Source organism: Centruroides vittatus, unplaced genomic scaffold (genome assembly GCF_030686945.1).
Source record: "Centruroides vittatus isolate TY-2023 unplaced genomic scaffold, ASM3068694v2 contig_1776, whole genome shotgun sequence".
NCBI lineage: Eukaryota > Metazoa > Arthropoda > Arachnida > Scorpiones > Buthidae > Centruroides > Centruroides vittatus.
In genome coordinates, this window is record NW_027121087.1 from 1662725 (window position 1) to 1688318 (window position 25594).

At 27.6% G+C, this 25594-nt stretch overlaps 1 protein-coding gene across 1 annotated transcript in view; it reads left to right on the forward strand.

Moving 5' to 3' along the window:
- The first annotated feature begins 2117 nt into the window (after window positions 1-2117).
- LOC136969309 (serine/threonine-protein phosphatase 4 regulatory subunit 4-like) overlaps window positions 2118-25594 on the forward strand; it is a 68889-nt gene continuing 45412 nt past the window's right edge. The window contains exons 1-6 of the mRNA XM_067263426.1: window positions 2118-2538; window positions 11467-11614; window positions 16432-16522; window positions 19384-19531; window positions 20428-20501; window positions 25077-25183. Coding sequence (XP_067119527.1) covers window positions 11496-11614; window positions 16432-16522; window positions 19384-19531; window positions 20428-20501; window positions 25077-25183 — 539 coding nt within the window. The 5' untranslated portion in view covers window positions 2118-2538; window positions 11467-11495. The remainder of the gene's footprint in view (window positions 2539-11466; window positions 11615-16431; window positions 16523-19383; window positions 19532-20427; window positions 20502-25076; window positions 25184-25594) is intronic.

Here is a 25594-nt window from a genome sequence, read left to right on the forward strand (position 1 = left end):
AATTCTTCACAATTATATTAACGTATAATTAATGAATTAAATTATTGCAGACAATTTGTAAATTCGTTCTAGCAACAACATTCTCCATTGCAACTTTTTACTTATTCTGTTTTAAATTTACATAAATTCATAAGTTAAAATGTAAGATTTGCACGAGAAAATCCGCCCTTGTTCGTTCCAGGTGCAAAACAACGTGTTTCAAGATGACAAAAACGAAGATTTCTCTGTAAAATAATTAACTCTTTGTGGTTATCATTAAGACAATGACAAGAAATATGTTTAGAAAAAGTGAATGTTTATCTTTAATAAAATATATATCATTCGATAGCGGGGGAAAGTATTTTTACTTTCTCGGCTGTTACATATAGCAGCGAGAAAGTATGGCGATTGGTCAAAGAATGACCAAGATTTTTACATTTTTGGACTCGGGAGACCTTGAAATTACGAGAAATGCGAAGAAGTTCGGGGGGGGTTAAAAAGAGAAATTAAATACTGTGGAACCTCGCTTAACGAGCATAATTCGTTCGAGAGTCTTACTCGTAATGCAAAACACTCATTAAGTGAAACAATTTTTCCCATAGAAATTAATGTAAAATACGATAATGCGTTCCAGGCCGAAAAATATACTCAAATATTTTATGTATAATGTTTATTCAAAGAAAATTATACAATAAACATTGTTAAGGAGCGTGAATCATCATCTTTTCTTCTAGCGTGATATGAATTCGATTTGCAGAAAACTAAAAAAAAGATCAGATAATTGTTCGATAAACACACCAACCGATATGCAAAATTCTTGGACTATGCAAAGGCTATAATTAAATATTAGAAATTAATTAATTTGACTAGAAATAGGCAGTTATGTTTCCATCTTGTATTAAATTTAATAATTATAAATAAAATAATTTTTAATTTAGATATTTCTGGAATTTAATTTGGAATCAGTCATTAAATTTAATACAAGATGGCAGCATAACTAGCTACCTCTAGTCAAATTAATTAATTTCTAATATGAAATTATAGCCTTTACTTAGCCCAAGAATTTGGCATATCGTTTGATGTGTTTATTATATAACGGGCTACGGCAAGGTCCTAGATCCTTGGGATGCTTTTAATAGCAATGAATACTGTTAGGTATACGATATATTTAAGAATTTTAGATATTATTTTATATGAACTCGTGAAAGTGCAGAATCATAGCAAGAGAGAAGCAGAGATTAATTCTCGAGATGCGGGTTGATGCTGTAAACTCTCCTAAAAAAGTAAATAATTAAAAACAGTTATCAACGAAAAGTTTAATATCATGTTAACATTAAAAGTATCGAAAGTATTTAAAAACGTTATTATTTTAATCACTAATCAGTAACCTACATACTATTAACTCTTACACAATTATAGTTGAATTACATCTCCCCTATTACTCTAGGCTATATTAAGAGTAGAAAATTCCCAATACTCCATTTAAAATTTTTAATAACTTGAATCGCCAATAGGCCTATGTAATTTATTTATTGCATTCAATGAAAATAATCAATTTTTTAAAACAATTATTTTTTTATTAAAATAGCATTAAAAAGTTTTGCTTCGTTATTAAAGAACAAATACGTTTATAAATACTTGTATGAGGAAAATTTATTTCCATCGCTTTAGTAACGTTTTAATCAGATTTATTTATATATTTAATTTATGCCAAATTCCATAAATTAATTATTGTAATCTATAAAAATTTCAACTTGTTTTGTTTTTATTATGGAATACTTTATTAAAATTTGATGGCAGTTGTTACGTCTCTGAATTTTCGTCAATATATTTAACACGAAATGCATTTGAAAAGTCATAATATTTATTTACATTATTTTAATAATTGTGTTATATCGTGTTTTCAAATATTGCTTTGCAACAATTTTACGTATTAGACTTAATATGTGTCTGTATGAGTCAGGCATCGATCGAGCTATTCCGTTTTATGTGATTGCGCCAGGAGATAGATCCGTTTGATGGATGATTATCCACCATCCCAAAGAATGCGGAGAACTCCCTGCTAGATGTTAAACTATGTCATCGATCGTCGAATACATATTCATGGATGTAAATGTTACCGGAGGGAATTTTATTATAGATTCGAAGTTTTTGGGAATTTAGCCATGTATAGGCTTCTCCGACAGAGTCGACTCTATCCGTGGTCGCTCGATTTATCTTATTGTTCAATTCTGATATAAATTTTTATTGGTTTCCTTAATAAGAATTCAAAATTAAATAGGAAGTTAGACGCCGTTTTTTATTGCACAAATTTAAATTTCGAAAATCGATGACGTCACTTTCCGTCGACAAATGATATCATAACTAACGATAAGTTAGGTGTGTCGATGACGTCATCACTTTCATTAGATGGCAGCACTTTCGGATAAATGAAGTTGGTTGATGGGGATGGAGGCGAGATGAGATGCCTGCTCCTCAGGGATCTTTAATATAATGATTAGTCAAAAGTCAATGCTACTAATGTTAGTATATTTTCCGTCCAGGAGCCTTATGAATGAAGTAAGTTAAGTGATTTGTAAGCTCACTAGATATTTGATTATATTTACTATAGTAATTATTAACAGAGCAAGGATGATATATATTATGAACATGCATGTTTACTGTTTTTATAAAATATATACACTATATACAGTTTTTTCTTTATTGTTCTTTTAGTAATATTCATAGTAATGATGTGTGTGTATTTATATATATTTATATATTTATAATTTGATTTATTAGAACATTAAATTTTGAATTATTGCTATCTTAAACTGTTAAATATATATATTATATAGTTTATTATATTTTAATAATTTAATATATATATTTTAATGTAAAATCAGTAGATATAAATGTTTTAGTCGTATATTTAAATAAATTATACACAATAATTTGTTTACAATATATGTATACAGTACACTTACAATTTAAAGTTGTCATTTGATATATTATGTATGATATACAACAGTTCTTAAACTTCATGAACTGATGGATCTCAGAAATTTTGGCTGACCTTATATAATGAGTTGGCAAAAGGGAAGGTATTGGAGGGCTATATTATAGCTTCAAAAAAATAAAATCACAAATATACACAGGTTTCCCCTGTTTCATGAAAGTTTGCTTTATTCCACTTTGCTTTACAAAAGATCTATATTAGTACCTGTTTTTGCTAACTGAAAGAAATTCAAAGAGGATTTTTGCCATTATGACCTAACTGTGAAGAGGTGCGGAGACAGTGGATACATGATGGTATGCATACATGATAAGGCTCTAGATGCCCTAGACCAGGGTGGACATCCTTTTTATTATAAGTGTGTATACAAAAATCACCAAATCTATGATGCAGAATTTTCTCATGTGCCTTTTTGGGAGCTTATTATTATTATTATTGGTCTAGTAGATAGATGATACTATAAGAAAGCTACATTTGATGGATTTTCTGCTAAATTGGTAACCTGCTTGTAAGTTGGTATATTGCAGAGATCTCTGTATTTGAAATAGGATATTTTTTCCATTTTCTTATTGCTTATTATTAATATAACAGTGGACAGTATTTATTTCTTTATATCATTTTCATTTAGTATTGCTCTACTCAAAATTATATTCTGTTAAGTTAAAACATAAAACTCAGAATGAAAGATGTTGGATATTTATTTTTTAAGGTAAGCCTTGGTTTCGTGCCAGGAAAAAAGTCGTCAGTGTGTCAAACATGGCACAAGACATCTTTATTCTGGCATGTAACCCATACTGATGACTTTTTTCCTGGTGGTTTTCACATGACAAGGGTTGCCCCTGCCTTAGACAGATCATAAGAGAGATGATAGCCAGCTTATGAAACAAGCATGAATGGCAGCCATGACATCTTTGTCCTTCGTCCAGAGATGGGGGGGGTCTTGTTACAGAACACTGTTACTTCCCATGCCATTGGCAGGTAACTAGCAGGAGCAAATTTGCATGCACATGACAGAGAAGTATGGAATGCTACAAACTGCCTGTAGTGACATGACAAATCTCTGCACTACTTGGGATCACCACTGTGTTAGTATGTAAAACTACTGATGAGTGTTTCAATCTTGCCTTTACTGTTGAGTGACACACTGCCCTTACTGCTAGAGTGCTGGTCTAGAGATCATCTTCTATATGGGATAGTCAGTAACTTCTAATAACGGTGCAAGGGACATAGATGGCAAAATGGTTTAGGAAATTTTTGTGTTGTTTTTCGTGACAAGATAATGCTTGGCTGCACACAGCTATGGTTTCCCATCAATGTCTTCATCAACTTGCTACACTTCATTGGCCTGTCTGGTCTTCAGATTTATTGCTCATTAAGCATTTATGAGATCAGATGGGATGCCAGTTTTGGTCATCTATGAGTGTGAAAGATCTGGAGTGGCAGTTGAAATATCTACAGACAAATCTATTGTAAGATATAATGTCTGTATGCCTCCATGCCCAACTGTATCATTGTATGAGGTTTCTTTAAATTGTTCCATTGTTCTCCAGTAAATTTATCTTTTGCTAAATGATACTGTAATCATTTATTTTTTGTTGTTATTTTTTCACTAATAAGGTTTCATTACCTTCTTGGTATGTAACTTTTTGTCAATGACTGTATATTATGGAAGTTTTAAAATTTCATTTGATATTTATTTCTTTGTCAAATTTTCAAAAAAGAAATTAAAAATTTAATTTTAATATAATTTTATAATTAAAGTTTAAGGAGTCTCTGAACAATCTAATGATGATTAACTTTTGAATTGTGATGGATTAAAACATTAAACATTAGGAGGAAAAGTCAATTAGTTGTTACAATTATCAATATTAATTTTTACATCATATTAATTCTATGCTTGGAAATTGTCAATATATTTTGTTTCATTTTATTTAATATAATTTTATAAATTAGAAAATGAAAATAAACTGTATAACTGACTAACAGCCATTACATGTCTATTTTAAATAAAATAAACTGTATAATTCAGATAATTGTTACATAGATCCTCAAAATTTAGCAAAGATTTTCAATAAACAAATGTTTCCAGTTACATCAATAGCTGAAAACTAATGATCAGAAATGATAATTCAGTATGTTCAAATCTAATTGAATGGCAGTTTGTGATCTGATAATAGGATGTAAATCTTCCTGAAAAACATTTAATTGTAATAAATAGAGACTACTTTATTAAGTCTTGTGTTTGTTAAGCAATTGAATAATATAAGCACCTCTGATTTAAATATCTGTTAAGAATCTCACAATAATAATCATATCTCTAAGTATGATTTTTAATATTAATTATAATGATGTATTTTTCAGAAATATATTTATAATTTTTAAAATAAATTAAAAATGAAGACTGAAGCATTATTATTATTAAAGAAACTAATTTTTGAAAATTATAATAGTAAAGACTTTATTGGACACATTTTAATTAATTTTAAGTGTTTTCATTAAAGTTTTATTACTTAATATCTTCAGGTTAACATTTAGATTAGAATATCAAATTATATTAAATTAAAAATTATGGCACAAAACAAAATAGGTCAATTACATAAATTAGTTAATTAAATATAAAAAATGATATACTTTATAAATGGATGTGGTGAATAAACTTATAAAAATATAGAAAATAACAAAAAAAAATATAATTATTTTATAAAAGAAACATAAAACAGGAATAAAATTTGATCGATCAAAAATTCTTAATTGATTTTTGTTGTTTGTTTTTCATTTGTAATTTAGAATTTAATTCAATTCAATCTTTTAAATGTTAATTCTGAAGATATTAAGTAATGAAACTTAGCTAAAGTATTGATATTTGGTTAAATTATAAAATGTTTGTTTTATTCTACTATGTAATGGCTGGAGATGATTTGTTCATTACTGACATTTTATCATCTTTTGAGATACTTTTTGGCTTCATTATCACAAAATTGGGGCTTGTTTATAGTTTTAACAATATCACTGCATTTAAGGTAAGATTATTAAATTAAATTAATTTTTAATTTAAAAACAGAATTTTTCATTTTTTTAACATAAATTATTTGTCGATTTTTCCGACCGATGGCGAGATTATTATTAATCAAATTGAAGACAAGTCTGCCCAAGAGGGACCACCATTTATTTTGCGCTCCAGACTAAAAACATACACATATGGCGACAGGCCTTCCTTTTTAGGCTTCATGTCGCCAAAGGTAAAAAAGTCCTTTAAAAAACACAAACATCCAGTTAAAACTAGGAGTCGGTGACACACAGACGTCTACTGCTGTCACCATCCTGCGCAGTCGTGTGTTCACCGTCTTGTGTGTCACACGTCTGTGTGTCACCGAAGTCGGTGACACACAGACGCCACAGACGTCCCTCTTGGGCAGACTTGTCTTCAATTTGATTAATAATAATCTCGCCATCGGTCGGAAAAATCGACAAAAAGAAATTTTAAAATACCGACGCCAGGGTGCAGCTTTAAAATTTGCATTTTCCAGCGCTTGTTCCAGCAGATAAAAAAGCGGAAACACCCACTGGCTGGATGGTTAAAGAGTAAGACGTCTGTGTGTCACCGACTCCTAGTTTTAACTGGATGTTTGTGTTTTTTAAAGGACTTTTTTACCTTTGGCGACATGAAGCCTAAAAAGGAAGGCCTGTCGCCATATGTGTATGTTTTTAGTCTGGAGCGCAAAATAAATGGTGGTCCCTCTTGGGCAGACTTGTCTTCAATTTGATTAATAATAATCTCGCCATCGGTCGGAAAAATCGACAAAAAGAAATTTTAAAATACCGACGCCAGGGTGCAGCTTTAAAATTTGCATTTTCCAGCGCTTGTTCCAGCAGATAAAAAAGCGGAAACACCCACTGGCTGGATGGTTAAAGAGTAAGACGTCTGTGTGTCACCGACTCCTAGTTTTAACTGGATGTTTGTGTTTTTTAAAGGACTTTTTTACCTTTGGCGACATGAAGCCTAAAAAGGAAGGCCTGTCGCCATATGTGTATGTTTTTAGTCTGGAGCGCAAAATAAATGGTGGTCCCTCTTGGGCAGACTTGTCTTCAATTTGATTAATAAATTATTTGATAATTAATTGTTTATTGTGAGTATCAAACTGATATTTTATGGAATGGATCTCTATTAGCAGCTTAGGATATTATTAATTGGTTAAATAATGTTTCGTGTGTGTGTGTATTTGGTAACTTAATTTTCAGATTTCTGTATCAGATGGTTGTAATTTTATTTTTACAGGTATCCCTTGAACAACACAGTTTGAAAATTGGGGATATCCCCCACACAACACTACTTCCAGTTTTACTCTAATACAGTTTAGGAAGTCGTTCATACAAAATTTTGCAATTTTTAAGTGTAAACTTTGTTATTCAATATTTTTTTATTCAAGTAAGCAGATGTGCTGTCTCAAATTTGCCCATAGATTTTAGAATATTGAAATTTCCAGATTATCTTGTGCTTTTCGACAGGTTTACTTTAATGAAAACTGATAAGGCAATTTTTTTCTTCCTTGTCCTAACTTTCCTATCAACCAGGTGTCATTATTGTGCTTTCAGACTTTAGCCCTTAAGACTGTCACTGTGTTTCCTTTTTGTAGATTAATTTTTGTATTTAGTAAAGTTTATTTAAACATGTTTAGGGGGTGTTGTTAACCATAGGTATTACTTATCTATGAATGATTACTTCATTTGTAAAAATGATGAACGAAACACAGCAGTATCTCGGTACTTGAACAATTTGGTATTAGAATGCAAATTCTGGAAAAAAAGTCACTTGGTACTTGACTGAACAAACATGACCCACTAGAACAAATTTTTGATTAATAACATATTTTTATTTTGTCCTCCATAAAAATTTTTTATGATAAAAATAAAAAATATGAAAATGTTGCTGATACTTCTGACCAAAATCAACAAAAAAGCTGAGATGACAACAATACTTTTTAAAAAGAAAAGGTTCTCTTTTAACTAAAATTAATATTAACACGTAATACAGTAGTTTTAATTGTGATTATTAATTTATTTCCAATCAATAATTAATTATCGATTGCTTTAATAAATATATTTCTCTTAGTAATGAAAAAGAATAGTATACTTTTACTAACTTCTGGAATGTAACTATGTTTTGCATTAGTCCTTTGTTTCGTATAGCACGGCTTCGCACAACACAACACTTTTTTGGAACGTAACTACTGTGTTTTATGAGGGATACATGTATATTTATTTAAGAAACCAAAATTAATTTTTATTTACTTAATACATATCAAGTACTGAATTAGTGTACTTTCTATGATTTGTTTAATTAAAAATTTATTTTGTGTAACTGAATTTAAATATAAAAACATTTATATATTAAATTTTATGCTCATTAATATGTATCAAATAAACTCATTTATCTTGTCTTGTAAAACATGGTCTTGTATTTAGTATATCAGAAATGAGCATGTTTGTAGCAATGCATGTAAATAATAGCTTGTGGATGTCTGAAATAAGAATAAAAAATAAGCTATGATGCCAGAGATCAGAACATTTATTTACAGAAAAATAAAAGGTTACTGAAACCATATTATTAAAATACATGAAAATAATGTATTTATTGATGATATTTTATTGAAACACTTTTCCAGACTAAAAGTGGGCTTTAGCAGTTCTTTGGATTGCTAATGCTGGACAATAATAGTATTTTGCATTGTTTTTTTTTCTTTTGAATATATTTAAAGTTATATTCAGCTGTTATTTCTGATGTAATAATCATTGTTTCCAAATAACATCATCAAGTTATTTTTCTGATTTATACACAAAAATGTATAAGAAACACAACAGTTTATATGTGCAGGTTTCAAACAATCACTAAACAAACATGAAAATCTGGCTTAGATGGGAGACTTGACATACATTCTAGAAAGAAACTAAAATAATTCTATTCAATTCCTCAATTCAAATACTCTCCAAACACTCATTATTTGAATGTCATTGCAAGTCTTTGTTTTAGAAACTTTGGTGCTTCATGTGGAATGTTCCCAAAAGAGTACTGTTTTTATAAACTTAAGTTGTTGAATTCTGCTCTGAATACTACATTTGATCTAGTTTGATTTGGTGTAGTTTTTTCAGTGGGAGGTATAGCCTCTAAACAACGAAATTCATTTTCACTTCTGATTCTCTTTGAATGCTTAACTGGATATAAATTGCCAAACATTGCAATCATTTTTTTCTTTAAAATTTCTGATATTTTATGGTTGAACCAATTATTTGACAGAAAAGGATATATATGTTATTTGTAATTATTTTCCATTGCATATTATACATAAATAATATGTAATGTACTGCAATTTTCTGGACTACATTGTTTCTACAAATCTTCAAAACCAACTTGTGATATGTCTTGGCCAGCATAGCCATTTAAAGCTAAGTCAGAGCTGTCTTGCAAATATAAATAAATTCACACAATAATAACCTTGAACAACAAAACATTGACGCTAGCTTTAGTGCCTAGCATCTTACTCACTCGGCTATCGCTGCTCTGGGAGGTGGAACTTCCAAATACTTATAAGCTAAACACTAAATTTTTAGAGGCCCAATTTTTTGAAATGCTTGAAAAATGGGTTCTGTTATTTGGACATGGAGCTGTTTGTGTTTAAGGCTACATGCTCACCATGTTTCATTTGGATTGGATACCCAAATGCTTGGCCCTCTCCTTGTAAGTGACAATTTAACATGTTATTTTTGCTTTCCAGATGTGAAACTGATGAGGCGACCGGCACCTGCATTAATTACTAAGTAAAACTGATGGTGATAAATAATTTGAAGTGGTGAGAAAAATTTAAAATTGGCAAAATGGTGGCAATATTTTTAAATTTTCCAGAGCAACCCCTGCTTATATCAGCATGATATCTACAGTAGAATGCTTGCTACATGTATATCAGAACACCAAAAGGACATCTTACATGTGAAGTGTTAGATAATTCCTTTGATTCTGTTTGGGCAGATATTTGAATTTTACATCCATACTCTGATTATTCATTTCTTTATATATGGAAAATAATGTATGTTTAACTTCTGGTCTATGCAATTAACTTATTCTAAATCTGTCAGAACATTGAATTTTACTAATTAAAACATTGAAGCAGACATTATCTTTCCTCGTTGTTTCTAACACATGATGCAGTGTAATCCAGCGACCACTTGGCTTATTCTCATCTTTATTTCAGTTGTACGCATATACATTCCACTGCATCATGTGTTACAAACAACAATAGAAATATGACACGGTTTCAAGTTATCAAAACAAGTTACAGAAACAGAAACAACTGACTTCATCTAGTGCAAGAAATGCATACAGTTCAACAACAGAACATTACCAAAACAGAGAAGATACAAGTTGACTGAAGAGGGGTATATTAGGCCCAAAACATGGAATGTATACGCATACAACTGAAATAAAGATGAAAATAAGCCAAGTGGTCGCTGGATTACACTGCATCGTGTGTTAGAAACAACAATAGAAAGACGACATGGTTTCAAGTTATCAAAAAAAAAAAAAAAAAAAAAAATTATCTTTCCTCCCTTCCCCTCTTTTTATTTTTCAAGTAATGATTTAATTTGAAGTGCTCTATTGGTTTAATTTTGAAATACACATTCTGCTTCATTTCCTGAAGATAAGTTATTTTATCAAAAGTGCTCTTAGAATTTCTGTTTCATTTATTATTAAATAACACCATATGACAGTTTGTTTTATTTATTTTTTTTATTTGAATTTTCTGTTTTATAGGCCAACTACAAATTAATTCACATAGAATTTTTTGATAAAAATAAACTTTTGTTATGAGTTTGACTGATGAATAACTGTTGTAAGTTGAAATTGCATACAATAACATATCTGAAAATAACTTTGGAAGAGTATTTCATCCAATGAAATTGTAATAATCAATATGTTAACAGAGTAAAAAGGTTTTAGTGGTATTAAGAGGGTTCTATGGCCTACAATATAATTATCAAACATTTTAGATAAAAACATCTATTGTCAAGGAATTAAATGTATAGATTGCTACAAATAATGCAAAGTTATTTGACTTCCTTTGCCCTAAATTTATTAATGTTTAAATTTAGAAGTTCAATTTGCATTTAAAAACTTAAATGATTAAATTACATTAAATAATTTCAAAATTTATCTTAAAAGATATTTTATATATTTAATTTAATCTTTAATTTATTTTAGTTTGTTAATTTTTAAGCGTTTTTATAAACTGTTTTAAATTGATCACATTTTATAAATTCTTGTTTACATAAGACTTTTTTCCGTGAATTCTAAATTAATTTATATAAATATATACAGAATTCATGGAAAGAAGTCCTTTATAAACAAGAATTTATAAAATTGATCCAATTTAAAATTTGAATGTTGAAATTTGATAATGTCATCTGATTTAATATAATGCATTTTATCTTGTATATTTTAGGATTGGTGCTGTTTATTACAGAATCAATTATGTGGCTTGCAGATGACAAATCATCTCATCAGAAAGAATCTGTTGTTGACAGCAAACATGATCCATCTTCTCCACCTTTGGAAGGTGGAGAATCTCTCTGTGACTTTTATTTGGAAGGGTAATCATTTAATATAAAATGTTTATTTTTAATGAAAGTACTTTTTATATTATTTTTTAGTTGTAAGTACTAAATATGTTAAAAAATTTGTTGTTAACAACTTTTGATTGAATGGACAGGTCAAAGTTACAATTATAAAACATTTTGTTGTTAAAGGTAAATTCTATATTGTAAAATTCACATTGTTGTTCATTTTTTTAAAGTGACAGTTAATTTTAATAGTAAAGCTATTCTGTAATCAATTCAGTTGTAAACGAAAATTTAATACTAATTACTGTATTGAAAATATAGAAGAAACTAAGTCATCTTCGTATTTCTGTCACATCCAATCACCAGATTCACATCATCCGATTCATTTGCAGAGAACCTTTTATTAGAGGCTACACCTCTGCAATATTATGTAAAACAGTTTTTTATCTTTTAAATTTTTAATTGTGTAAAAATATTGTCATTCATTTTAGTTGGAACTAATTACAGTAGAGCGTCGTTTATCCGAAAGCCTGTCAACCGAAACGTCTGTTAACCGAAAGCTTTTCAGTCAGACTGTGTCATGCTGAATCGAACGTTTTTGACACTAGATTAACTTCTAAAGTATAATTTTTTTGTTTTTATATTTTCCAATATATTTATTTTGTTAGTACAAAATAAAGAAATAATTTTTAACAATACAATAGCCTCAATTATTATTACAAAAATTTTCGTTAGGCTTAAAATCGATGAAAATTCAACACAAAGCGACACACAACAGAGAAAAATTTCAACATCGGATAGGTTAATATATTTTTTTGTACATAATCAGTTATCTGAAAAATCAGTTATCCGAACAACCCAGTCCGCAATTGATTCGGATAAATGATGCTCTAGTGTACTAAATTATTTAATTAAATTTAATTATAAATTAATTATAAATTCAGATTAATGAAAACATTTAATTTCAAGAAGAGAAAAACATGACTATATAATTAAGTCAATTTGAACTACATTTATATGCTATTTTTCCATTAATTTGCATTCACAGGAAAAACACTATAATTACTATACATTAACCTAATCATCATTTTATCTATCTTAGTCATATAAATTACCAAGCACTTAAAATACATTTCTTAAATTATTTATAAAGTAAGACATCAAAATTTCATAGTTATTTGATAAATCAATTGAATAAAATTTGGTGTATGAATGAAATCATAAACCAAATTTTAGTTTTATATATACAGGATAAAGATGTTTGTTTTGACAGATGTTCAAATAAAAATTAATGTTCTTTCAATTAAATAGAGAATAGAATGAACAAAAATATTGTGTATTTCCACAGATAAGACGTGGTATAAGTTTTTGTCAAAGTTTTATAGTTTTAGTCCTATAAGACGATCCCCAAACTATCAGCGGCCTATGAATTTAGTTTAGATCAGTAATCATCATCTCGATAATAATACTGTATAGCATATACAGAATTATGTCCTATTCATAATTTTTCGAATGAACAAATTTTATTTTCTTGCATCTGGCAGCACTGCCTTGCGATTGTTATAAACATTTGCGCTGATTCGGGTAATGACCTTGACTATTCACAAAACGTTGTATGGGCTATTCTATTTTGTGCACATACCCTACTGTCTACTAGTAAATAATTAGTTTGCCTGTTTTTTTTATAATGGTTTTAATTTATATAAATTTCAATCTAATTAATTTTTTTGTCCTATAAGACGACCCCAGATTTTGAGGGCCTTTTTTTATGATTCAACTATCATCTTATCTGTGGAAATATACAGTATATTCCTTACATTTGTCTTTTAGCTATGATAATTACATTAATAACTATTAATTTCTTATGATAGGAACCTTCTTATTATGATAACAAGAAACCTAAGGAAAAGCTGATTATCTGATATTAATTATCATTTATTATTATTTATTTAATATTTATTTCTTTGTACATAAATAATGAGAAATTTTAATGTACAAATAAACATAATAATTAATTTGAATTTTAGCATAAAGAATCATAATGAGAAATGTTACATTTTTAATTTCTAAAATCAAAAGTTCATATTAAGTTACATACTGTATATGTATATATACATGCATATATATTTATAAAGCAAGTTCTCATTTAATGTCATTTCATTGTAATGTTGCTGAGGAAAGATACAAACACATTTACAATTATTGTGTTAATTTTTTTTTTTAACAGTAAAATTGATTCAATTAAGTGGAAAATGAATGTTGGAAGTTGCAAACATGATCCTATAAGAATAATATTAATTGAATTATATCTTATTTATATCCTTTAGTCTCTGGTAAAATTGGTTTCATTATACATCATTTCACTTAATGTTACAGTTATGAAGAACCTTTTGGTGATGATAAGTGAGGACTTGTATATGTGTAAATTAATTTATGAATATATTAATACTTAAGTTTCAACAAATATATACTGATATATATGCATACTATGTATTCTATAACTCATCATGTGATCTATAAAAAAATTCAAGAGAAACTACAACTCAAATTGAAAAAGAAAGTACTCTATCTATAAAATCATTTTGTTTTGTATATGTTTGCTTTGAACAATTTCAGAATGATTAAAAGTTATCAAAAATATAAGATATTTGTAACAAAAATATAATTAAAGTATGAAATAAGTAAGAATCTTCTTCACTTCAAAAATAGGAACTGAAAAATAATTGATCAATAAATTACAAATAAAAATTAACATCCAGTATTAATATAAAAATGTATTAAAATTTTGTTAACAAAAAACAAAATGAGTACAGTAACTTATAAAAAGATATGAAAATATGGAATGAAATTTATGATTAAGTATAAAGTAATCAAATAAGAAAATGCATAAAATGAGAAATTCTTGTATTCTTTATCTAAAATAAGGAGAAATTAATGTTTTTATATGAAATAGGTTAAGCCATAGTTTTTTCTAGCTTTAGATAAATGAAAATGTTTGTTTAAATATAAAACATTTAAAATACTAACTTATTCAAATTTAGAATCATTTGAGATAGATTTTGAGTTTTTTTTTCTTTTGATTGTTATATTCCTAACTCAAATTCAGTTTGAAGCTTTTTACATATATACATACACACACACTTGTGTGTGTGAGTATGTTTGTATACATATAATATGTGTAGTATTTTATAAATTATATATTTTTCTTGTTGGTAATTAAACTTTAATGTGAAAATAGAGTATTAATGATAACATTAACTTTTATTTACGATTTATTTGGAAATTATTTTCTTGTAGTTTTAATTCTTATTTTTAAGTGAAGAAGCATTTTATTCATTTTATATGTTATAATGATATTTGTGATTTTGTGTATCTGCCTTTATTCATTCTGTAACTTATTTAAAGTAAAATAAAAATAAATATATGAAAAACAGTAGTATTTTAGATTGGATTAATCTGTTCAAGAGAGAAATATAATAAACCTTGATTTAACAAACTAATTGTGGGAAAAGATTGTCTGCTGTTACTAATAGTCTGTTAAATTGAATTTGATTTAAAACATATATATCGGGGATGGCCAACACGTAGACCGCGGTCGACCGCAAAGGTTTAGAAAGTAGCCCGCGAAGCTAAAGTTGAACAATTTGCTTTCACCTAAATTAATGTTTAAAAATCTTAATTCGATAATTTTTTCTTACAATAATAGACTGTCTGTGCAACGTACCCATACTGTTTGTATTTATCCCGATAAACAATGCAAATGAATGTTAACTTTCAAATTCATTGTTGTCGCAATGCATGCGCATATAAATGGCAATCGCGTAAAATGGCGCAAAATCATGTGTCAGACAGTAACATGACAGCCCCTGGCTTCAATTTGCTTTTTTACTCCTTGTCTGTGCACTTGTATTTACTTTCAATTTTAGTTTTTTTTATTCATACAGCAAACAGAAGCAGGTATGTTAGTTTATTAATTATTGTTTTAAATGTTATTAATATTTAACCCTATTATTTTAGAATGAATAAATCAAGTACAGGCCGGAAAAAAATAAAAACTTATCATTATTTATTTATCATTATTAATTATTTATTAAAATATCTATGAAAAATTTGAAAAATCCTAAAATTGTTTGTTTGCCCATATTCATAGTTGCCCGCAGACTATATTTTACCAAAAAAGTAGCCCCTAAGGGATAAAAGTTTGGCCACACCTGATATATATTATAACAAACTGAAAACCTGCAAGATGTGTAAAAATGTTATGATATATAAATAAGTATGAATAAAATAATAATATAATGAACATGAGGCAATGAGTATAAATTACTCAATTGTTTCAGTTTTTTGCATACTTTATAGGCAAATATAAAATGTTATAAATTTTTCCTATAGGAAAAATTTTGTTTTGTTAAATCAGAACCTGTTATAGTAAACCCTTAATTTGTCTAGTTTCTAATTAACAATGTGATATTGAAAAGATTAAGTTATTTTCACTATAATAGATATTTTATTTGAGAAATAAAATATTTAAAAAATTTTACTATGAACATATTTTTCTATGATAATTTGAAAATATTTATAAACTTATTAATTTAACTTAGCTGATATTTAAGGTCTCTTTCCCTGTTTTTCTTTCTTTCATATTTTGCATATTTTTCATTCAATTATCTTTTGGATATTAATTCCATAGACATTTTCTTGACTTTTAGTATTCATTACCAAGATGTATTAATGCATTATATTAAATGCATGAAAAGAAAATTATTTAATTGGTGTATGTTATAAATCAATTTTAATTACTTTTCTTTAAATCATTACATAAATTAAAAATCTATTTATTTTTATAGTTCTGATGAAGATCAAAAACTTAAAATATTACATGGTCATTCTGAACATGTAGAAAATAAACATGTAGATAACATCAGACAAAGATTTGAGGTAAGTTTTTAAAATGATTTATTAATTGTTATATATATATATACAGTCCCAGTCCTGGAAAAAGTTTGAGACTACGATACCACCTAGGTTTTCAAACTTTCCATTAAAATTAACCGATATCCTGTAAATATGATGATGTTTAGGTATTATAATAACCTAATAACCATAAACCAAATATGAAGTAAAAATTTATTTTCATATTTAAGAAATTCATATACAACAAATTATTGCTTGCAATTTGCCTGGAAAAAGTTGAACACTACTTATCTTCAGAATAGGGACCGTTGAGCAATGTTCTGTTTATTACTAATGTCTCTGTTTAGCATGAGCATCTTGTACAAATGAAATAGTAGTTACTTGCAGTGCCAAAAGTGCCATAGTAGTGAGTTTTTAAATATTTTTTTACAGAAATGTCTTTTGCATATCCTGATATGTCTCTTTTACTGGATTTGATTGCATTTGCATTTGGACTGCTAAATACCTCTCTAGACAGTACTGAATGGGTATTTGAATTATGATCATCTGGTAGAAATTAAATTTGAATATTTTCTACTTTATTCTTCTTGAGTATACCAGGTTGTTCAATAAGTTTTGTCGTTCAATAAGAGATGGTGCTATTAGGTTTGTCGTTTTATTACTCTAAAAATAGTACTACTTTTTTATAAACACGTGTGAAGTTTCATGTAGATCTGTCAACTCATTTCTATATTTGCAGCTGTTTAAAGTTGACGTGTCAGTGTATTTTTTTACAATGGAAAAAATTGAATATCGTGCAGTGATAAAATTCTTATTTTTGGAAGGTGTAGCACCAAAACAAATTCATGAACGATTGGTAAAAGTGTATAAGGACTCTTCACCTTCAATTAGAACAGTAGAAAGATGGGTTGCTGAATTTAAACGTGGCCGTACAAGTCTCGAAGACGATCCACGTGAAGGACGTCCAAAAAGTGCATCAACACCAGAAATCGTAGCAAAAATACAGCATATGGTGTTGGAAGATCGTCGATTAACTGAGAGAGATTTAGTAGAAGCCCTAGGGATCTCATTAGGCAGTGTGAGCAATATTTTGGCTGATGTTTTGGGATACAGAAAGCTGTGTGCACAATGGGTGCCGCATTCGCTAACTATGGAACAAAAACACATTCGAATGCAACTTTCTCAGCAACATTTGGAGCGTTTTAGAAAAAATAAAAAGGATTTTGTGCGTCGTTTCATTACTATGGATGAGACTTGGGTCTATCATCATGATCCTGAATCAAAACAAGAGGCTAAGGAGTGGTGTGAACCTGGTACTTCGGCTCCAAAGCGAGTTAGGGTCCAGAAATCGGCCAAGAAGGTGTTAGCATCAGTTTTTTGAGATGCAAAAGGAATTTTGTTCGTGGATTATCTCCAAACTGGTAAAACAATAAACTCAGACTATTATTGTAATCTTTTGGACCAGCTGGATGTAAAAATTTGTGAGAAAAGACCTGGTTTACAGAAGAAGAAAATCATTTTTCATCAAGATAACGCACCCTCTCATACAGCTCAAAAAACCATCGCAAAAATCAGTGATTTAAAATACGAATTGTTGCAACATCCTCCCTATTCGCCAGATTTAGCTCCCTCTGACTTCTGGCTGTTCTCACATCTCAAAAAATTCATGCGTGGGAAACGATTTTCATCGAACAAAGAGGTAATAGCAGCCGTGGAAGCGTATTTCGACAGTCTTCCGGATTCTCACTTCAGGGATGGAATCCATAAATTAGAAGATCACTGGAACAAGTGTATTGAAGTTCAGGGAAATTATATTGAATAATAAAATGTATTTCAAACCATAAAATTGTGTTTTTTTAATCGAACGACAAAACTTATTGAACAACCTGGTATATGTATTTATGCAATTTCAGAAAGTTTAAACAATAGAACTATTATTAAAAAATTTAAGTAATAGAACTATTTTTATTCTAATGTAGGATTTTAATACTTAAACTAATTATTAATTGTTAATATAATATACTTTTTAAAATTTATGCTTTTCAGTTATATATTAAAGACTAAAACTACAAATTGTTGGATTTTTAATGGATTGGCTTTTAATTAATTACTACAAGATAAACCATTTTAGTTAATGTATAAAAAATTTTTCTTCTACAGATTTTAATATGTTTTAAATATTGTTTAGAACATAAAAGCTTCCAAAAACTAATTTGAAATTGGTAGGCTGCTTTATTCATAATGTAATCAATATTTTTCGGGTTTCTCAGTTCATTTACAGAATTGTAATAAAATACAATACATTGTTTTGTGTTTATTTAGAAGTGAGTGCTAGTCTCTTGACAGACTTTGCTGTAAGATGCATTTCTTTTGAAATTGATTATGAAGTAACTATTAATGTAACATGATTCATTGATATTTCAATTATACATAATACATTAAGCAAATTTAACATTAGAAACAATTGTCAAACATTTACAGCTGCTAGCATAACTTTGAACTGTACATATATGCAGTTTAAAGGAATACAAATTAACTGTTGGTCCATTATCAAAAAATTTTGATAATGGACCAACAGCTGTAGAAGAAAATAATAAGAGAAACTCTTTCTCGGTGAACACAGGAAAAGTTTGGATATGCTCTGTAAATTCTTTTTACTACAAATTAAAGCACTCTTGTTATAAATTTGTTTTTCATTTAAATTATGTAAATTATTCTAATACAAATGCAACACTTAAACAAAAACTTTCTTATTGTAATAAATAACAGGGATAAATATTTTATATAATTATTTTTTAATATTTAATTTTTATTTTTTAAGTTATGAATAATATTAAACTGAATCACCTGCATTTGTAAATGAGATATTTTAAATTTAATTATAGGAAGAAGCATTTTATCTGCATAATGATCACTTAAACAGTAGCAACACTTTTCTTTCATCTCTTCTTAGTCAAGAACTTGTTCCTTCTAACACATTTACTCATAGTTTTTTGCAAAGTATACTTTCTAGTGTGGACAGTCGAGATCCAGGTAAAGTTTGAAGATACTCATTTCTATCAATTGCATCTTGTTCTCATTTAGTTCCTTGGAAGTAAGCACAAAATTGCTATGGAAAACTTATACAAGAACACTTTTGATGGGTAATGTTAGAATTTTTTTTAAAAAAATGAAATGCATTTTGGGCTATTTGCCTCTCTTCAGTATATATTATACAATTTGATGAAACTATAGACTAAATTACAGTAAAATTAACAACTATTTATTATACGTGTAACTCACAAAAAAAATTACCTGGAATGATATTTAATAGTGACTGCTGGAGTAACCAGATATTTTAAAAACCAAAGAATTTAAAAACAAATAAACCTAAAATAAATTTTAAAAAATAAAAAACTTTTCTAAATATTAAAATTTAGTATTTTGTAGCTATTTTATTATTTAATGTGATAAAAAGTACCTGTAAAACATAAAAGTTAAAACTTGCTAAAAAAAAGTTTAAAAATTTAAAAAAATAAATTCTACATTATCCATCAAAAGTGTTCTTGTATGATAAGTTCTCTATAGCAATTTTATACTTACCTCCAATTGTCTGAAATTTTATTATTTAATATGAATACATTAAAAAATATATTAAATATTTATTTATTACTATTTTGTTAAAATATTGTTATTAAATCATTAAACATATATTAGGTTACTTGGATTAAGAATTTTCATTTGGTAATATGTTTTAGTACATAATAATAGTCTTTCATGTGTCTTAAAATTTGATAATGCCTATCTTGCTTATTAATATAAATCTGTTATTTTTATTTTGTTAAATCTAAAAAAGATTGTTTTCATCAAATGAAAACTATATTATATTTTATTTATACTATTTTGTTGTTTTGAAATTTTTTAATGTATTATTATTCTGTATTTTATAGTTGTTGCTAATGCTTGGATGGAAACATTATTAGATGTCATTGATCTTTTACCCAAAGACATAATCAAAAGGGATGTGAGTAATTAATTTTATGATGTAAATTATTTTATATTCATGAAATAATGAAGATAAAAATTTTAAAGCTTTTAAAACCAGCCAAAAAGTTTAATATTACAAAGCTGCAGAAATAGCATTTTATCAGGCTAAATGATAAAGTTCATTTTGCAGTCATTTCTTAATGTTAAATTTTTCTACTTGTTTTGAAAACTTTATTTTTATATTATGACTTTTTATTTATTTATTTTTTAATTTAAAGAGTAATCAAATTTTTTATTCTCTAAGAACAGAGAAAAATAGAAAATATATATATATACAGTTTAACTCAGTTATAACGTCATCAGATGTAACGACAACCCTAATGTAACGTCAAATTTTTATCGGTTTTAAGAGTTTACTATACTAGATTATGTTAAAAAACCCACTTGTAACGACATAAAACCCTGTTTTAACGTCATATTTCAAGCACTCCCAAATTTACAAAATTAGATTACAAATTTTATTTCACAAAGAAAATACTATGTGTTTAGTCCTAGGGTCAGAGTCCACTTCCTAGAACGACTTTGGTGGGGTGAGGTTTGCCACACTTTTAACGACATGATGATCGGTTATTATGTACTCATTTTTAAATTACTTTATGCTAAATTGTTAAATATTCTATTATTTTTAATATAGCATATTACATCAAATAGTTTATAAAGAAATAATTGAATTATTTTTAATTGGCACACATTAGTTTAACCTTTTGTTCCCTTTTGATTCGACATTATTCTCAAAACTGGAAGTTTCGCCATTATTGAAACTTAAGACAAATAGAAATTTCTTATAAAAGGTAATTTTTGAAATTTTTAATTACATTGATGTAAACTTAGACATAATAATGTAAATAAAGTTGATTTAAACATGTAGTTTGCATTTTTATACATATGATAATAAATTTATTATGATAATAATAGACCTCGCAGATAATGACACTTGGTTATAACATCAAAAAATTTCTGGTCCCATGGATGACGTTATAAACGAGTTAGACTGTATATGTTTTGATCTGTTTAATATAATTGAAGTTAATATAAATTAAATATAAAATGGAACTATTGATGGTGTAAATAAATTACAGGAAATTATAATAGTTGTTATTCAGGATTTTCATGTTTACATTAGATTCTATTGATCTGATTTTTAAAGTAATTTAAATAAAGGAACTTTAAGCAACTTTTTCCAAAAATCAAATACAGTAGACTCACCCTAAAACAAATACTGAAAAAGCAAATTTTGTCATTGCCCTGGCAAAACACCATTGTCACAATATTCATTTTTATGCAATAAAGCAAATAATCAAATAACAGATCTATAAATTCTCACTGTCATCTTCTGTCCTTTCTTAATCTCAAGAATGGAGTTAGATAGATGAAAGCTGAGACCAGATGTGGAAAGCTTAAGTGCATGAGACCCTGATTAACATATGCGATCTTCTGATGCAAACTGGATGTCTCATTATTTCGATTCAGAAATTTTCCTCGGAAGGAGTTAGATAGATGTCTGGCATGACTCATTTGCTAAAGGAAAAGTATGATGTACAGGGGCAAGACATTATTAATTTGAAGGTGGAGAGCATATATTTTAATTAAATAAATTTAAAAATATGATTGTCCCAATGCCGGGTTGCAATTTTTAATGTCACAATAAAATGTTTTTAGCACAGATTCTGATTACATGAGGGGAAAATCAAAAATAAAAGACAGTTTATATCAGAAAATTTTTCTAATGTCGTTCTGTCAGTTATGTATAAAACTTCTACAAAAGTCTATTTTTTCCAGTTGGCTGTATTCAGTTCTGAAAATTGGAAGTCCAGTTGTATTAACTTCATTTTCTATGTGCATTGTTAATGTACTATATGTTATGCTCAATGTTTTTGACCCAAAGCAGTCAAATCTTTTAAAATTTACAGATAAAATGTTTAACAATATGGAGAAAAGCATCAATCAAAGAGAAATTTAAGAATGAATGAGAATGTTTAGAAATGCCAAAATGTTTGTACAAGTATGGCCAACAATGATCATACTTTATCATTTCTGAACTGTTCTACAAGATTGTTGCTACTAGATTTGATATATATGCAATTTATTCTTAAATTAAAAAATACATGGATCATGAAAGGCTCTTCACTCAAACAACCCAAAATATTTCTTTTAAATGTCATTAGAAAGCTTGTGAATCAATGAGAAATGCTTGATACAAGTGACTACATTGTAAAATAATTCAAAATTTTTGCACATTTTCTTTTCAATAATTTTAACAGAAGTAAATTGTTTTTATATGATTTTATTGAGTTTATATGATTAACCAATATTTTTTTCACTTTGAAAATTTGTTGTGTGCAAATAAACTAAATAAATATTGATATAAAATCAATAAAAGAATGAATTTAAGGTCTAGCATACAATTTTTTTTATAAAGCATTATTTCAATTTTGGAATAATAAATATCAAATAATAAAATTTTATGCATAATTGTTCTTTTACTAGTACATTCAAACCTCAGTTTTCAAACTTAATTCATTTGTAACAGTAGCTTGAAAACCAATCTGTTCTAAAACTGAAACAAATTTTCCCATAAACAATATAAAATGGATTAATCCATTCCTGATCCCCAAACAAACTCTTTTCCCCCCACCTTTTGAGCTGTATTTCATGCATAAAAATGCCTACAAATGCAATGCAATATATTATCTATATCTGTATCTATGTATATGTATGTATGTGTGTATATATATATAAAGCAAAATATTCTATCACTGACCACCAAAGCTGAAACTGAATCTTTACAAAAAAGTGCTAAAAATAGAGATTCAACTCTGCCTGCATGAAATATAACCAAATCAATCAAGACGAACAAGTACTTTTTCACACTTTCTGAAATATTATGTTTCAATTGATTTGATTTTAATTTAAATTAATTAAGATTTTATTTTTAATTTTAGTTTTAGTTTCAATATAAAGGCAAGAGCTTTAATTATTATTTTATTTTAAAATTTAATCATTATTTTTAGTTTTAATTACTGTATTTACTCACATATAAGACAATCTTGCATATACGACAAGGCGTGACTTTAGAGTTCAAAATAAAGAAAATTTGATTTATTAATACAGTTCTAATTTTATTTTGTTTAATCACAAATAAAATATTATCAAATGCATGTATTAAGGCAAGTAATCATGTTTGCCTTAATACATGATGAATGGAAAACAATACCAAAACATTATAATGCGCAAGACCAGAAAAAGTTTATTTTAATGACTCGGAATGTGCTAATATTCATTAAAAATAACAATTTAACTAATATGAAATAACTATATTTATAATCATTGCTAAGTGACCTGCATTTCATTAATGATTTTATAATTAAAGAGGAACTATTTTCTGCAGATGAATGAGATACAATGGTTTTTAATTGATGGATGTAGGATTAAACCAATAAACAAAGGGAGGTGTGTCTTAATTTGCATACAGTAGTTGCCAACTTACGATAAATAGACTGTAGACTTATAATTGCATGAACTATACACGATTCACAAAAATTATTGCAAAAATGCAAAGAATCCTTCATTCACACGTATAGCTAAGTTTTTGAAGCAGTGAAAAATGAATGAAAACTTCGTCTTATTCGCGAGTAAATACAGTAACTGACTACCTAGTATTAATAAATATTATAATAAATTTTTATTATTTAATTTAACTTAAGCATATTTAAACATGAATTCCTGAATGCCATTTATATTACACAAATGTCAATTAATGCATTTTTTATTAATTAATTTGATTTAGATTTAACTTTGGTGCATACTGAAAAACAGAAATAATATCTTTCCTGCATGTGCATTGAAATCTAATTTAAATAGCAACATCATTGATGATTTGTGTTGTGATGTCTAATGACACAAGGTGATTTTGGTGTCACTAACTTCTAAATTGGTAGTACTGTCGATTGATTTCTTTAATATAGGAAGTATAGGGAGTTGACCATCTCTCTCTTTCTACTCTGTGGTTAGCTTTTGCCAAATAGCTTGTTAGGCAACCGGGGCAAATATGAGTTCAAAATTTTGTTTGTGAACTGAATTGTTCAAAAAGCAAGGCATTTGAAAACCAAGGTTTGACTGTAGTTTTATAATATGGCAAATATAAACATTGAAAACTGAAATTATTTGAATGTAAATTTTTTAAATCATAATTTGAATGTTAAATTCCAAAGTGATTTATTCATTAAATTAAAATTAAAACATTTTATAAAAACAATAATTTTATCAAATACAAATATTGAGTCATTTTTGACACAATTTATATTTGTCATAATTTTTATAATGTTATGTTTTGTTTTTGTATAATTTGTGTATTATTTAAACAACTGTGTTTTTTATTTCTCATTTGATAGTCATGCATCTCTGAAACAATACTTCATGGCTTTTTCCAAGTATAAAAAATAATTAGTAAAAATATATCTTATTTGCTTAAAGAACTATTTAATTTTATTCAAATATCAAACTATACATTATATTCAAATTTCAATAATCTGTAGTTTTGATTATTTTATAGATTCTAACATTAGCAATCAATAAAGGACAAATATCGCAACCTGTATCTTCACGTTTGCTATGTTGTAAGATGTTAGGAAAAATTTGTACAAAATTTGATCCTTATATGTAAGTTAAACATTTTTATTATATTCTATGTATAGTTGTAGACAATTTGGTGCTTTTTGTTTATAGACTTTCTAAATTAAAATTCTTCTATAATTGCAATAAAGAAATTAAATTTCTCTTGCAGACAATACATACATAATGTATCTTACACAATCTGTCCTTTCTCACACAGATGAGGGATAAGACAATTCCATGGTGGAGTCAACCTTTTATTTGAGGCTTCTCGCCTGCTTTCATTCTGCGTGAGAAAGGACAGATTGTATAAGACACATTATGTATGTATTGTCTGCAAGAGAAAATTAATTTCTTTATTGTATTAAATCGTCCTGGCCTTTTTTAAAATCATCTATAATTGATTTTCACTTGTGAAAATAACATTACTAGCACATCTCTGTTTATGTTTTAAATGAC